The sequence below is a fragment of the Nicotiana attenuata genome, unplaced genomic scaffold (assembly GCF_001879085.1).
Source record: "Nicotiana attenuata strain UT unplaced genomic scaffold, NIATTr2, whole genome shotgun sequence".
NCBI classification, from domain to species: domain Eukaryota; kingdom Viridiplantae; phylum Streptophyta; class Magnoliopsida; order Solanales; family Solanaceae; genus Nicotiana; species Nicotiana attenuata.
The window spans coordinates 493,195-510,387 of NW_017670301.1; the positions used below are offsets into that span (position 1 = coordinate 493,195).

General features: G+C 43.2%; 1 protein-coding gene across 1 annotated transcript; it reads right to left on the reverse strand.

The window, feature by feature from the left end:
- Positions 1-12,331: 12,331 nt before the first annotated feature.
- LOC109237474 (uncharacterized mitochondrial protein AtMg00810-like) lies at positions 12,332-13,342 on the reverse strand. Its single transcript, XM_019403786.1, has one exon. It carries the CDS (start codon positions 13,340-13,342, stop codon positions 12,332-12,334), a length of 1,011 nt encoding a protein of 336 aa, XP_019259331.1.
- Between the last annotated feature and the right edge of the window lie 3,851 nt (positions 13,343-17,193).

A 17,193-nucleotide genomic window follows, 5' to 3' on the forward strand; every position in this document is an offset into this window, starting at 1 on the left:
TGTGAGCTAAAGAGGATATGTGATGGAACCAAACAAGAGAGACAACACTAGCTTTTTGTATATTCCTAATAGTCAACTCTTTACAAGATGTTCTTTCACAAAAGTTCCGATCCCCTTTCTGTTTCCTCTCTCTTCTTATTTATCAGGGATATCCCTAAAACACCCTAAAAAATACAACGGAAAAGGGTTCAAAATGCCCCTACACTATTGGAAAAGGTTTAAAAATACCCTTCATCCACCTATTGGGCTAAAAATACCCCTCCATCCACCTTTTTGGTTCACTTATGCCCTTTGACCGTTAGGTCAATGCTGAATTAAAAATAATTATTATTCTTTTTGTAAAACTTAAAAAAAATATTTTACAAAATATTATCGTTTTTAAACTAATGCATTAGTAGTCCACTAATTTAGTAAAGTCTTCTTTTTTTTTCAGTTTTTACAAAAAACAATTTAGTTTTTACAAAAAAATATTTTTTTTTCCAGTTTTTTTAAAGAATTTTTTTTGTAAAAACTGGAAAAAAAAATCAACNACAAAAATATTTTTCTTTAAAAAAAACTAAAAAACGAAAAAAACTGAAAAAAATGAAAAAAAATATTTTTTTTAATTTTTAAAAAACGAAAATATTTTATTAAAAATTTTTTTTTTCAGTTTTTACAAAAAAAAAATTGCTTTAAAAAACTGGAAAAAAAATATTTTTTGTAAAAATTGAATTGTTTTTTGTAAAAACTGAAAAAAATAAAATAAGAAGACTTTACTAATTAGTGGACTATTGGTGCATTAGTTTAAAAAAACAAAAATATTTTGAAAAATATTTTTTTTTTAAGTTTTACAGAAAGAATAATTATTTTTTTAATTTAGCATTGACCTAACGGTCAAAGGGCATAAGTGACCCAAAAAAGTGGATGGAGGGGTATTTTTAGCCCAATAGTTGGATGAGTGTATTTTTAAGCCTTTTCCAATAATTTAGGGGCATTTTAAACCCTTTTCTGAAAATACAATATGGGAAAATATTCAGTAGAATATTCTTATTCATAATCCTAGGAACATTCTAACAGTTGCAGCCGTTTACCCTCTGCTCGACCTCGGTGCTGGTCTCTCCCCTTGAGCGACTCCTCGCCACTGGACCGCGCTTGGTTTGGACCTCGGCCTCAGTTTGTCCGTCTGCATTTGCTAAACTAGACATAATTTTGACCCATACAGTTAGTCCCTCCGCTTATTGAGGTCGTCCTCTTAGGAGTCCTTGATGAGCGGATTCTATCTGTATCTAATCACAAAATGTTCCGCCACGACAAATGAGCTGAATTGGTCGAGGTCGCGTTGATGACGGTCGGCTCAAAGGTCGTAGTTGGCATGGCTAACATAGGATGACATCATGACCACGCGCATCATCATTACTCATCTTCCCGATGCAATGCGTCATTTCCAGCGCCTCTGTTGCTTCGATCTTAGTGTCAGTGACAGTTTCTTGCATCGATCTTGGTGTCGGTGACAGTTTCTTGCATCGATCTTGGCGCCATAATACCTTATAAATAGGGGAAGGGAGATTAAAAATGAGAGTTTTTGAACTTCATACTCATTTGGCACTTTGCTAGTTCTTCTGCTTCTTCTCTAACCCTTGCTTCCGATTCACTTCTGCTTTTCAGCTACAGCTTTCCCGTTGATCATACACTTCCCGTTGATACCCTTCTTCCGGTTCTACTGTATACACGTTTCTGGCAGAAATGACAAACTCACTTCACACTTCAGGTTTCTGGCAGAAATGACAAACTCACTTCACACTTCAGATATAGTTTCCGATGCCACTCCTTTATCGGTAGCTATGCCCTCCGATAGCGGAAAAAAAATGTTGCGGAAGACGAAAGTTTTCCTACCGTGGAGGAGATAGTTCCTAGGAAACCGTCGGTCAGAAATGACTTGCAGAAGGAACCTGATCTTGCTCCTGAGCAGGTACTATCAGTCATGGGGTCGAAGAAAATATCTGACCTGCGATCTAAATTTCGTATTCCTGCTTGCGTCGACATCGTTCCGACGGGGAACGACTCAATACAGGTTCACTGACCTGGGTATTGCGCTTTCTACCAATACCCATTTTTGGTGGGTTACTCTCTTCCTCTTTCCCCACTTGCTGAGGAGTTCTGTCGCTTTTATGGCGTCTGCCCGGCACAGCTTTCCCCTTACCTATATAAAGCCTTTTTGATGTTGGCGAAGTTCGTAGAGTTGGCTGGTTGCGAAGTCTCCATTTGTCATCTGCTGCACCTCTTCACGCCTAGTTTCTATAGAGGCACGCTGATTCATCTCCGCCAGCGTAGGACTAAAAGATTGGTGACAGGGATGGATGATAAGGTGAACCGCCGATTCTGGTACAACTACTTCTTCGTCAGGACTGAACACGTAGTGGCGGACCCAGCCGGGTTCCCAGAGCAGTGGAACTTCAATCGTAAGGGCCTTTTACCGTTCGTCATGTGTTTTGTTTATCCCTCCTCTTTTGTTTCTGACTTGCTCATGTCTTTCTACTTTCAGCTGGTAAACGTCCACCTCCCCTGGTTCCTGACATCGAAGACTGGGTGGCTCGCGTCATACCTCATACTGTGGGGATTCGCGGTTGGTTGTCATTTAACAGACGGTTCGGTCCCAAGTCTTTTACTAGTGAGTCCGATTTCCCTTTCTACGTCCATTTCGCTTTCGTTATAGCTTACCACTGTCTTGTCGGCATTTTCGTTAAACATGATTTTCTTTTTGCGCCAGGTCGGCGAGCTTCTAAGAAGACGAAGGCTCCGGTGCCCGCGTTCCGCCAGGCAATCGCATCGGTTGGAATGCAATTTGTACTAGCTGAATCTATACGAGAGAATCAAACTCTAGCTCTGCCGTTGGGTGATTCCACCCTACAGGCAGCCGTCACGTCGGTTAAGACCTCTGATTACCGCGTCCTGCGCCTAATTGATGAGTCGTCTCATGACGAGGGGGAGGCGGTATCGAGGAAAAGCCGGAGGGTGGAGACTGGAAGGGTTGATGTTGCTGATACCGAGTCGGAAAGGCCCATTGTTTTGGACGTGGAGGCGGTGCCTTTACTGGGCATTGAGGTTGCTCCCACGCCGGCTATCGTCATGGAGGGAGGGCCGTCAGAGGTCGAAGGGACCTATATCAGAGGGGAACCTGCACGAATAGCCGGGGTCAACTTATCATCAGCGGACGGAAGGGATAAAACCATCCTCGTAGAAGATGATGGGTCGGGCTCTGATATCGACCCTGAGGAGGTGCGTGCTTTTGAGGAGAGGGTCACCCGAGTGGAGATAAGGACGGAGGGGCCTGATCGGCACATAGTCATTCCCGTGGATTACGATCTCTTGGCTTACTCGGAACAAGTGGTGCCGCCCTTCGCTCTTCTGTGTGCGGATTCTGAGAAAAGGACGCTGCAGACGCTGAGGGATGAGGATCTGTCGTTGGGTATATCTGGCATGGCCTTGCGAGTGAGTTTGATTTTCCCATGTTAGTTAATTTATTTCGTATGTGTAATTTGTTTCCGCTGACCTGTCTTCTTTTGTATGTCAGACCTTCATCATGGAGATTGAGCGTGATCGGCGAGAAGAGCGAAGGACGGCCCTCTTCAAGAAGATGGTGTCCAAGTACAGAGAGTACCATTCTAAGCACCGAACGCTAGTTGATTTTCTTAACCAGGACGTCCAGTTCCAGATGCTCCGTGATGGGCTCAAGCAAAGATGAGGAGTTGAGGGAGAAAAACGAAGAGCTTATGAGGGCCATCGGCAGATGTAACGTGCTTGAGGGGGCGTTGAAGGCTAAAAAGGATGAGCTCGAGGTGAGCAAGGGAGTGACGACCGAAAATACTGACCTTCACGCGCAGATGGCGTCTTTAAGGGTCGAGCTAGAGTAGAGTGAAACAAGGGTCGTCAACTTGCGGGATGAGTTAAGCACCAGGGTTGAAGTGTTGGGTCGAGCCGAGAAAGTAAGAATGACCGTTGTGGCGGAGGCGGCAGCCCCAGGGGACGCCCTTCATGTTTGCAGGTCTGAGCGAGCTACTGAGACGGAAACTTCGACGCTCAAGGAAGCGAGATTTGAGGAGAGGATTGGGGGTTTGGAGGTGGAGCTGTCTCAACTGAATGAGCAGGCTGTCGCCCTAAGGGCCGAGAAGGCGCATGTGCAGGCTCAACCGTCCACTTCTCATACTTTTGTCGCTCCCGGTGTGTCACGGAGTTGTATGAAATATGGGTTCATGTTGAGTCCCAACTTGACATATATAGGTCTTTGAAGACGGCTGGGAAGACTTCCGAGGTTGAATTTGAGGATGTTCGTGTTAAGGCGCGTGCAACTCGTGACGCCTGTGGTTATGATCCCGGTACGCCCGGAGGAGACGATGATGAAAACACCTTAGATAGGCTTGCCTCCGACCCTTGGTACGATGATGAGTATGTCGATGACGTTGGTGATGAGGGGGATGATGTGGCGTGAAGCCTTTGTACTTGATTTTTGCTTTTTTGTGTTTTGCTGTTTTTGTGGGGGCGTCTTTCCAGCCCTTTGTAAAAATGTATTGGAATGGAATGATTGAAATGAAACAGTTGTCTTTTGTTGTGTATTTCTAGCTCTTCTTTCTCCTCTTTTTATTTCGTTGTGAGTTCTTTTGCAAAAAAGTTACTGACTTTCGGTTTGATTCGAACGAGGTCGAATGTAGAACGATTCGAACGAAGTTGAATATAAGTTAATTCGAGTGAGGTCGATTGTAGAATGATTCGAACGAGGTCGAATGTAGAACGATTCGAACGAGGTCGAATGTAGAACGACTCGAACAAGGTCGAATGTAAGTTAATTCGAACGAGGTTGAATGTAAGTTAATTCGAACGAGGTCGAACGTAAGTTAATTCGAGTCACGTCGAATGTAGAATGAATCGAACGAGGTCGAATGTAAGTTAATTCGAGCGAGGTCGAATGTAGAATGATTCGAACGAGGTCGAATGTAAGTTAATTCGAACGAGGTCAAATGAACGATTTAAACGAGGTCAAATGTAAGTTAATTCGAGCGAGGTCGAATGTAGAATGATTCGAACGAGGTCGAATGTATATTGCCTTTGTGTTGGTGTGATGTGCAAAGTTGGTGGAGACATAAGAAATAATGCTTTATCATGGGAGAATATTACATTTCTCTTTGGTCCGTACATACATTCAAGGAGTCCCAGTCTATCTAGTCCCTTCATCCTCGGCCTAAAGAGGTAGCCGATAGGCGGGGCAATGAACTAAACACCTAAACTCCGAGACGCCCCCTTCGTCGCCTCATTAAAAACCTCCTCGAGAAAACCCAATTGGGACAAAATTCGGGTGAGGGAAAAAGAGTACGACTTAGAGAACGTCCATCTTCAGAAGTTGAAGTATTTGAGGTGGGCGACGTTCCAATTGTTTGGTAGTAGTTTTTCCTCCATTGTTTCTAGTTGGAATGACCCTTTGTTTGCTGTTGCCGTGATTTGGTATGGTCCGTACCAATTGGTTCCCAGTTTGCCTTCCCGTGGGTCTTTGCTCGCTTGTGTTTTGGCTTTGAGTACATAATCCCCTACCTTGAGTGGTCTGACTTTGGCTAGTACTGTTCTGCTTGTTGTTTTTGAGCTATCATTCTTACGTAGGCCATGTCTCTTCGTTAATGTGTTTCGTCGAGGTCTTGCTTTCTGCTTTCATCATTACTTGGTCCGCTCTCATTGGAGAATTTTAAACTTGGCTCCCCGACTTCGACAGGTATCACTGCGTCAGTCCCGTAGACTACAGAATATGACGTTTCTCCTATGCTTGTTTTTGGTGTGGTGAGATATGCCCATAGCACTTCCGGTAGTATTTCCAGCCACAGTCCCTTGGCGTCCTCAAGCTTCTTCTTCATGATGTTCAGTATTGTTTTGTTGGAGAATTCCGCCTGACGTTGCCTACAGGATGATATGGCGTGGAGAGTATTCGCTTGATGACATTTCTCAAAGAACTTGGCGGTCTTTGTTCCAGTGAACTGGGGTTCGTTGTCACAACTGATTTCTTTGGGGATCCCGAAGTGGCATATGATGTTTCTCCATATAAATGTGATAACTTCCTGTTCGGGTATTTGGGCGAATGCACCTGCTTCTAGCCACTTGGAAAAATAGTCAGTTAAAACTAAAAGAAATCGTATATTACCTCGTCCCGCTGGAAGGGGTCCGATGATGTCCATCCCCACTTGATGAATGGCCAAGGCGATGTGACGAAGTGGAGGTGCTCGCCCTCTAGGTGGATCATTGGAGCGTATTTTTGGCATTGTTCACACTTTCGGACGAAGTCGGCGGCTTCCTTTTTCTTGGTGGGCCAGTAATAGCCGGCCCGTATGAGGCATCTAACGAGGGCTCGATTACCAGTATGTGCCCCGCAGTGGCCTTCGTGTACTTCTTCGAGGACGCACCTAGTTTGGTTTGGTCTTAGGCACTATGCCAAGGGACCTCCGAACATTCTTTTGTATAGCACATAGTTGATGATGTTGTATCGTGCCGCCTACATTCAAAGCTTCTTGGCTTCTTTTTTGTCGGGTGGGAGCACTCCGTCCTACAAATATGACATAATATGGTTGCGCCAGTCCCAAGTCAAGTTTATAGTGCGTACCTCAATTTGGTCTATCGACGAACGGAGGAGTGTGGCCACGTTTTCTTTTCCGCTTATGTTCTTGGTGGCCACTGCTAATTTGGCAAGGCCGTCTGCTCCGATGTTTTGTGCTCGAGGTATCTGGTCGAGTTGGCACTCGTCGAACTCGGGCAGTATCTTATGAATTTTTGCCTGATATATTTATAGCCTTTGTTCTTTTATTTGGAAAGTCACCGTGACTTGGTTGATGACGAGTTGTGAGTCACATCAGAGGATGACTCGCCGTGCTCCATACTTGAGAGCTAGTTTTAGTCCTGCAATTGCGGCCTCATACTCGGCCTCATTGTTAGTCATGTTGGATACCGTATGGAGTGGCGAATGACTTCGCCCGTTGGGACCTCGAGCACGAGTACCAGTCCGGATCCTGCCGCATTGGAGGCACCATCGGTGTACAGGACCCATAGGTTGTGTAACTTGGGAGAGGTACGGGCAACTTCCTGCTCGGCCTCAGATGTTATTTTGGCGTTGAAGTCGGGAAGTACTTGCAACTTTATCGCCGTTCGCGGCTGATATGTTATATCGTGCTCGCTTAATTCGATGGCCCACTTGGCCAATCTACCCGACAACTCGGGTTTATGTAAGATGCTTCTTAGGAGGAAGGTCGTGACTACCGAGATGGGGTGGCATTGGAAATAGGGTCTCAGCTTTCGTGAAGCTACGATTAATGCCAGGGCCAGTTTTTCGAGGTGGGGGTACCTCGTTTCGGCATCAACCAGGGTTTTGCTAATGTAATAGATTGGAGATTGCGTACCTTTGTTTTCACAGGCCAAGACTGCGCTTACTGCGACGTTTGATACGGCCAGGTAGATTAAGAGACGTTCGCCTGGTTCTGCCTTGGCGAGTAATGTGGGTGAGGACAAGTATGCCTTTAGTTCTCTTAGGGCATTGACGCATTCAGAATTCCACTGGAGTCCATTGTCCTTTTTGAGAACGTTGAAGAATTTGTGACATCTGTTAGAGAATCGTGAGATGAACCTCGACAGGGCGGCTATACAGCCGGTCAACTTCTGCACTTGTTTCTTGTTGGTCAAAATTTCAGGTATTCCCTCTATAGCCTTGATTTGGTCGAGATTGACCTCGATGCCTCTTTGTGACACCAAAAATTTTGAGGAATTTTCCCGAGGTTACGCCGAAAGCACACTTCTCGTGGTTCAGCTTCATGCCGTATCATCTGAGTATGTCGAAGGCTTCCCTCAGGTGGTCGATGTGCTCATCTTTTCTTTTTGATTTGACAACATGTCTTCTATGTAGACTTCCATCGCTTTGCCGAGTTGCTCTTTGAACATCTTGGTGACCATCCTTTGATACGTCGCCCCTGCATTTTTTAACCCGAACGGCAAGACTCTGTAGCAGTACGTCCCTTGGTGGGTGATGAAGTTTTTTTTTGTTGGTCCTCCTCCTCCATGAGGATTTGAGTGTAGCCTGAGTAGGCGTCCAAGAAGCTTAATAGCTCGTGTTCTGTTGTTGCGTTGATGAGTTGATCGAGAAGGAGTCTTTCAGGCAGGCTTTGTTTAGGTCCATGAAGTCTACGCACATGCGCCATTTCCCATTTTTCTTTTTCACCATGACCACGTTAGCGACCCATTGGGGGTATTTCAACTCTCGAATGGAACCGTTGGTTAGCAATTTTTCTACTTCTTCGTGGACGGCATCGTTGATTGCAGCATTGAACTTTCTTCTGATTTGTCATACCAGCGGGTAGAGTGGATCGACATTCAGCTTGTGTGTTGCAATGTCTTCCGGGATATCTGGCATATCTACATGGGAGAAAGCAAACAAATCGGCGTTGTTAGTTAAAAAATTATGGAATTTACCTAGTTCTGTGAGTTTGTGGCCGATGTAGGATTTTTTGCTGTGGTCGCTTGCGTCCAGCTGGACGGGATCGAAGTCTTCCACTGTTGACCCTGTGGCTTCCACGACGTCGAGGTCTCTGACGACGTCTGTTTGTTCGTCGGGCTCGGGCCCCGACTTCGGTAATTGCTATGCTCCTAAGTCTTCCTCTTTTAACTGTTGAGTGTATGTGCAATCTTGGGCGATGCGGTAGCATTCTTGAGCTTTGCGCTGTTCAGCGCGGATGCTGAATATTCCCCATAGGGTAGGGAACTTGATGACCTGATATAAACTGGACGGGATGGCCCTTATGGCGTGTATCCAGGGTCGCCCTTAATGGCGTTGTAGGTTGTGTCTTGGTTCATGACATGGAATGTTGTTTCCAGGGTGACGCCCCCGGCCAAAACGGGCAATGTTATCTCTCCGGAGGTTCATTCAACTACATTGTTAAAACTTGTTAGTGTTATACAACGTGGTACTATCTTATCCTTGAGTCTCATTTTTGTGAGAACTCGGAGGTGGATAATACACGCACCGCTCCCGTCGTCTACCATGATTCTTTTTACATCGTTATCTGAAATTCGTGAAGTAATGACAAGAGAGTCGAAATGAGGAAAGGTCAAACCATGGGTATCCGACTTGTCGAAGATGATATTGTCTTCAAGGTCATCATACTGTTCATGGGTGATCGATCGCTTTAATTTGTGTGTGGTGGTGAACATCATATGGTTGATTGTTGCTTCATCGCCTCTGCCGATGATCATTTGTATGGTGCGGGCGGGGGAGGGTGGCTTTGGGGGGCCTTGATGCGGTTCTCGTCCAGGGGCGAAATTGGCTCTCCCTCGATCGCTCATCAGCTCCTTTAAATGTTCTTGGTGGAGCATGTTCACTACTTCTTGTCATAGGGCTATGCAATCCTCGGTCTTGTGGCCCCGTTCCTGATGGAACTCGCATAGGGCATTCGACTTTCTAGAATTTGGGTCCAACTTCATCTTCTGTGGCCATTTCACCTTGGGGTCGAGCTTCTCCAGGGCGTAAACTATTTCTGAAGGAGACACACAAAAATTGTGAGCAGATAATAATTGAGCCATACCTCTTTCGTTTTGTTGAGTTCCCGTTTGTAGCCGGGACGCCCCTTCGGTTTGGTAGGGAGATAATGGGATGGTTGCTCTGTTGTATGGTTGGTGCCTTTCCTAATTGAGGCATGGGCCTGCGCGATCTCTTCGGCTGTCATTTTGACGATCTTTCCTTGATTCCATTTGGACTGTCGTTAGCCGTTGGGTCGGACCATTGAGGTCGTCTTCATCTGCCCTCACCTCGGCACAGTAAGCGTTGTGAATTTCTTCCCAAGTGGTAGGAGGGTATTTCATGAGTCTGCTTAATAATTTTCTGGTCGCCCTTGACCCATTCCTGTTTAACCCGTTTTGAAAGGTCGCTACCGCCATCCCTTCTGTTACGTTTGGTAGGCTCATTCTTACTATATTGAACTGGGCAAGGAAGTCCCCGAGTCCTTCGCCAGGTTACTATTTCACGGCAAATATGTCATTCACTCTGGTTTCTACTTTCTTGGCCCCGGCATGGGCGATGACGAACTTATCGGCAATTTCTTTGAACGTCATTATGGAACGTGCTGGTAATTGTGAGTACCATGTTAAGGCTCCCCCTGTTAGGGTTTTGCCGAACTTCTTCATCAGCACCGACGGTACCTGCTCTTTCGAGAGGTCATTTCCTTTTACCGCTGTGATGTAATGAATGATATGGTCTTCAGGCTCCTTTGTGCCGTCGTATATTTTCAGATATGGTGGCAAATTAAAAGTTTTGGGTATGGCATGTGGGGCTACCTCCTCGTTGTATGGCTGTTCCACGAATCGACCAATGTCCCGTTTTGGCAAGAGTTTCTTGGCACCTGGTATCTTATCAACTCTTTCTTGTTGCTCCCTCATTTGGTCGTTGAGCGCTTTATTCTCATTCTCCATTTTTTCCATTTTCTTTAGAACAGCTACGAGGGCATCGTTACCTGCATCAACAACGGTGTGAGGGTTACCTGTTGGGGGAGGAGCGTGTTGCTCGTTGATGGTTATTGGGGTGTTAACTCGTGCGGTGTTCCTATTCGCTCCTTGAGCGGGTTTATCGAGTATACTTCTTAGGGTACTTGTCAGCAACGCCTACAATAACTTTTTCACAGCGGGCCACGCTTCTTGCACATTGGACATGGAAGCTCCCTTCTCATTTGAAGCGGTTACGCTCCCATGAGGAGGGGGTAAATCTCTTTGCTTGGGTGAAACGCTCGGCGTCACATTCTCCTAGTCTTCCCTATCCACCTCGTTGTTGGTGCCTAGGAGATTGGTAGTGACACCCATCACTACTTTCAGTCTTTCCTCTCTTTTTCCTGCCATTGTTAGCTTGTGCAAGCAAGAAAAAAAAACTTTTGTTGTTTTTTTTAGATCTAGAAAAAACTAAACTTTTAACAAGGAATTCCCCATAGACGGCGCCAAATTGTTTGACCAGAAAGTTTTAAACCCTTTTAGTTAAACTAATGTAATAAATAGATATTGCTGAGTCCAAATTAAAAGTAATAAATTCTAGATCCGAAATTGATCTACTTAGACGGTATGGGTCTGCGTCCAAGTTAACAAATGCTGAGTTAATGCTCAATGACTAGTAATTAATACGAGGACGAAAACATACAATAAATGCGATAAATGGCATTAGATGTGATAAGAAGGAATTTGTTACCCAAATGTTGGATGAGATGGATGATTCCTTCTTCTAACTACAACGCGTGACATCAGACAAATGAAGTGGACTATGTGTTCTTGGATCTTGTGAGCTAAAGAGGAATATTATGTGATGGAACCAAACAAGAGAGACAACACCAGCTTTTTGTATATTCCTAATAGCCAACTCTTTACAAGATGTTCTTTCACAAAAGTTCTGATCCCCTTTCTGTTTCCTTTTTCTTCCTATTTATCAGGGATATCCCTAGAAAACCCTAAAAAAGTACAATATGGGGGAATATTCTGTAGAATATTCTTATTCATAATCCTAGGAACATTCTAACAGTTGCAGCCGTTTACCCTCTGCTCGACCTCGGTGCTGGTCTCTCTATTTGAGCGACTCCTCGCCACCGGACTGCGCTTGGTTTGGAACTCGGCCTCAGCTTGTCCGTCTGAATTTGCTAAACTAGACATAATTTTGACCCATATAATTGTTCCTCCTAATTCAATGTGTGAAATTGTAAAACCAATGAGAGGAACACGAGCTCAACATGAGCTCCAATGTAGGAATCAGAGGATGTACAGAAAGGAAAGGAACGGAACTGAAGTTTCTAGAAAATGAGCTGAGCTCTTCATTATATCAACTCAAAGATGGAAAATGTAATTAGTTTTCCTACTTATAGAACATGTACTAATAACTAGACTAACCAACTAACTAATGACATCTGTCACTTACCATTTGAAAGCTCACTAACTATTCCACTAACTACATTGTAAGAAATGAATAAAATAATAAATACAATACAATGAGTAATCTCACTGCCAACTTGCCAAGGAGTGTGGAATATTTGATCCCTGTCAAGGACTTGGTAAAAACGTCGGCTAATTGGTTATTAGTGGAAATGCGGTGTAAAGAAATCAATCCTTCCTGCAACAGGTCTCGTATAAAGTGGCAGTCCACTTCAATGTATTTCGTACGCTCGTGAAACACGGGATTCCTTGCTATGTGTAGGGCAGCTTGGCTGTCGCAGAATATAGGAATAAGCAAGGATAGAGTAACAGTTAGCTCAGTAAGAAGCCTGGCAAGCCAAACAAGCTCTCCAACAACCATCCTAGCTGACCTATACTCAGCTTATGCAGAGGATAAAGAAATGGTGGACTGCTTCTTAGATTTCCAACTAATAGGACTATCCCCAAGTAATACAATGTATCCACTGACTAATTTTCTGGATTGGGGACAACTTGCCCAATCTGAATCACAGAAGGCTTTCACTGTGTAGTCTGCATCATTAGTAAGAAAAATTCCCAAGGTTGGGTCACCTTTCAAGTACCTTAGGACATGATATGCAACCTTCAAATGTGGCTCCTTGGGACTTTGCACGAACTGACTAAGATGTTGTACACTATAAGCAATATCGAGCCTAGTGTTAGTGAGGAAGTTGAGATTCCCAATTAGCTTCCTGTAGTAGGAAGGGTCTGTTAATAAGGCTCGTTCATCAGCTTTCAGCTTCACAGATGAATCTAGAGGAGAATTCATAGGAGGACAATCTATACATCCAAATTCTTTCAAAAGATCCATAGTGAACTTCTTCTGTGACATCAACACAACTTTGTCTGTGTATTGGACCTCTAAGCCTAGGAAGTAGTGAAGCCTCCCCAGGTTTTTTATCTTGAATGTGTTGTGCAGAAAGTTCTTCAAAGACTCAATCTCTTGCAAGTGAGTATATGTGATAAGGACATCATCTACATAGACATCCACAAACACTACTGATCCTTTAACCTTCTTATAAAACAGGGAGTAGTCAAGCATTGGATGAGTATACCCCCTAGAACATAATTCTTCAGTTAATTTCTGATACCACTGTCTGCTTGCTTGTTTGAGCCCATACAAGGACTTGTTTAATTTGCACACTAAACCTGGCCTCTCCACAACCAGCCTTGGTGGCACCTCCATGTACACCTTTTCATGGAGATCTCCGTGGAGGAATGCATTTTTGACATCCAACTGTAAAACTTGCCATCCTTTCTTGACTGCTGTTGTAATCAAAGCTCTCACAGTTGTCATCTTCACTACTGGTGAGAAGGTCTCTATATAATCTATCCCAGCCCGCTGTGTGTAACCCTTCACCACTAATCTTGCCATAAACCTTTCTATGTTTCCATCTGCTTTATGTTTGATTTTATACACCCTTACACCCTATTGCCTTCTTTCCAACCGGAAGATGAACTAAATCCCAAGTCTTATTTGCATATAATGCTTGGAATTCTTGATTCATTGCTGCTTGTCAAGCAGGTTTCACAACAGCTTCCTCAAAAGAACTAGGTTCACATTCATGTGAGGCAATGTCCATCAAGTGTTGACAGTTAGAACTTAGCGCATTAAGGGAATTATAATGAAGTATGGGTGTAGAAGTAGTAAAAGAAAAGGATGATGTGCTTTGGCTATCACTAGAAGATGGGGACTTGTCATGGTGAGCATCCTGTAATTTAGGAATTGTATACTCATAGTCTTTAAGGTAAGTAGGAATTTTCAGGGTTGTGGAAGGTCTACTCTGATCTGAAACTAAGATGTTTTGGTCTTGAGTAAAGACAGTTGGACTATCAGCAACAGGAAAAGTTCCTGATGTCTGTCTGTCCAAGGGTGACCGAGAAAATGTTGAGTTATTATCAAAATAAAGGGGTTGAGGTGACATTGGATCTGATTCAAACAATTGCTCATTCCTAGACAAAGTCCTTGGTGACACTTCATGGTGATTTTCAGTCACTGAGTGTGGAGTGACTCCTATATCATTGGCAAGAAAGAGCTCATCTGATAGATGTGATCTCATTTGAGGAAATGAAGGGAATACTTTACTAGGACTAGTAGACAAGGCAAATGGGAACACATTTTCATAGAATACTACATCTCTTGAGACACTTATTTTCTTTGTGGCCAGATTTAGTACCTTGTAACCTTTTTTCCTAAAGGGATATCCCACAAAAAATGAGGAGTGGATCTTGGTTCAAATTTATCTTTGTGAATTTTGAGGTTAGTAGGAAAACATAGGCACCCAAAGCTTATAAGATGGGAATAATTTGGTTTCTTCAGGTACGATAGTTCAAATGGGCACTTAGCTTTGAGTGATGATGAGGGTAATCTGTTTATCAAATAGGTAGAGATCAAGATACACTCTCCCCAATATTCATGGGTAATTTAGATTGATACAAGAGTGCACTGGTTGTTTCTAGCAGGTATTTGTGTTTTCCTTCCACCACTCCATTTTGCTGTGGTGTATATGGGCATGTTTTCTAATGTATGATGCCTTTTGATTGGAAAAATGAGGTGGCTTTAAAACTAGTTAATTCAAGGCCATTGTCAGTTCTTATAGTTTTGATACTGGTGTTGAATTGGTTCTCTATCATGGCAGAAAAAGGCCTTGATAGTATGCAGGGCATTGCTTTTACAGCTCAGCAAATGAGTCCATGTGGACCTGCTGTAATCATCCACAAGTGTGATGAAGTACTTATATTTGTTATGTCCTGTAACATGATAGGGACCCCATAAGTCAATGTGTAACAACTCAAAGATCTTAGTGGTTAATGTTGTTCTTTCTTGGAAAGGCAATCTGGTTTGTCTTGCCATTGGACAAATAGGGAAAAGAAAAGGTTGTTTGGGTGCAAAAGTAACAGGTATAGAAGAGATTCCTTTCATTTTGACAAAAGGTACATGTCCCAATCTGTTATGCCTCAAGAGATCAAGCAAGTTCTTTGTAGTTGAGGAGGCCTCAGACAAACAAAAATCACTTTTAATGCTTGAGTTGTTTACAGAATGATGCATATGTGAAAATGAACTATTCTCACTACTACTATGAGATGGAACAACAAAAGTAGATGCAACAGGGATGGTAGAATGTGGCTTATTAGTACTAGCTAAACGAGGAAGAAAAAATGAACTAGATGTGTTAACTACAGAGTATACCTTATCTTTATTTGTAGTATGACATGGAAAAGATGCACTAGTTGAATCAGGGGAAGTAGAACCAGTGTTGTAGTTGTCTGAACAGTGGAAGTATAGACCAGTCTTGATTTTACCAATCTCCAGTGGCCTCTTCAGTGAAGGGCCCTATAGAAGGATGCAGACAAACTTGGTAAATATCACAATACAATCAAGTTGTACTGTCAGGGAATGAATTGATATCAAATAACTTGAAACTGGGCACAAAAAGGACCTTTATGAGACTAAACTTAGGACTAAGGATTACGTCACCAATTAGTGTCACCTTTACTTTGTAACTATTAGGTAGGGTAACTAGGTAGGGATAAACTAAGCTTCTGATGTTGGTTAGTAATGATTATTATATGTCATATGGTTTGTGTCTCCAAAGTCAAGTATCCAAGTGTCAGCACTTGAATTGGAATTCTCACACAATTGATCACTAAAATCAAAACGAGTAGAGGATGTTGAGATACCTATAAAATTCACAGCTCCTTCATTTATGGTGTTGTTTCCGAATTTGTCTCCTCTTCCTTGAAAGCTCTCCAAAATGATGAGTAGCTGTCCATATTGCTCCTTAGTTAGGTTGTGCATCGTTCGACCTTGCCCCTGACTCTGAGAGTTATTTCCATCATCTTTTACTGCAGCTCCTTCACTTGATGACCCAAGCACATTTCCTGCAATCCTTCTTCCTTTATTGAATTTGAAGTTCTGTGGGAATCCATGAAGCTTATAATACTTTTCCTTAGTGTGCCCTGCCCTTTTGTAGTACTCACAGAACAATCGAGGTCTGTTAGTGAACTGATTTCTCCTATATCCATTATTTGTGTTGTTGTTCCACTGCCGAGTGTAGTTTGTCCTGAAATTATTGCTTCCTAATCCATTTGCATTCAAGGCAGCATAATCCATCAAAAAGTGAATGCTTGTCTTAACTTCCCTTTGCTTTTCCTCCTAAATGAGAATAGAGAAGGCCTGGGCTATTGTTGGGAGTAGATTCATCATCAAAATACTTCCTCTCACCACAGTACACTTCGTTTAGGCCCATCAAAAATGGGATTAATCTTCCGTCCTGCTCAGCTTTGTGCATGTTCTCTTTAGCTCCACATGTGCATTTACAAGCACACTTAGCATGTATGTTCAGTGTATTGAGTTCCTCCCAAAGCTTCTTCATTTTTGTGTAGTATCCAGTAATGTCCAAATTTCCTTGACTCAAATCATTTATCTCCTTCTGGAGCTGATACAACTTAGCACCATTGGTTTGATCATACCTGTCTTCCAATTCCTACCAAAGTTCCATAGCATCATTGACATATTGTAGGCTGTCTGCTAAGTCTTTAGACAATGAGTTTAAGATCCACGAGGTCACCATGTCGTCGCATCGTTCCCATTGATCGAGGGTACTAGAATTGGGATCTGGTTTCTTGCATCCGGTGATGAAGCCTACTTTGTTCTTCACGGAGAGTGCTATGAGGATTCCTCTTCTCCAGGATCTATAGCCAGTTCCGTCAAAAGCCACCGGCACTAACATAGATCCGGCACTCTCCGACGGATGCATGTACAGCGGACTCGTAGAATCTAGGGTTGTCTTATCTGTCACTGGAATTTCGTCATCTTCATCCATAATTTGGTTCAACAAAGTTGAAATCGTTGTCGGCAAAACTGAATTACTGAGGTGAATCGACTAATTGATCGATTCTTACACAGGAACCCTAATTCCCAAAAACAACGAACAATTTCTTTATGTATAAATAGAAATAATTGAAATACGAAGGAAGAAGGCTCTAGGACTAATGCCTGCGCTCTGATACCATGTGAAATTGAGGAACACGAGCTCAACAGGAGCTCCAATGGAGGAATCAGAGGATGTACAGAAAGGAAAGGAACGGAACTGAAGTTTCTAGAAAAGGAGCTGAGCTCTTCATTTTATCAACTCAAAAATGGAAAATGTAATTAGAGTTCCTACTTATAAAACATGTACCAATGACTAGACTAACCAACTAACTAATGACAGCTGTCACTTA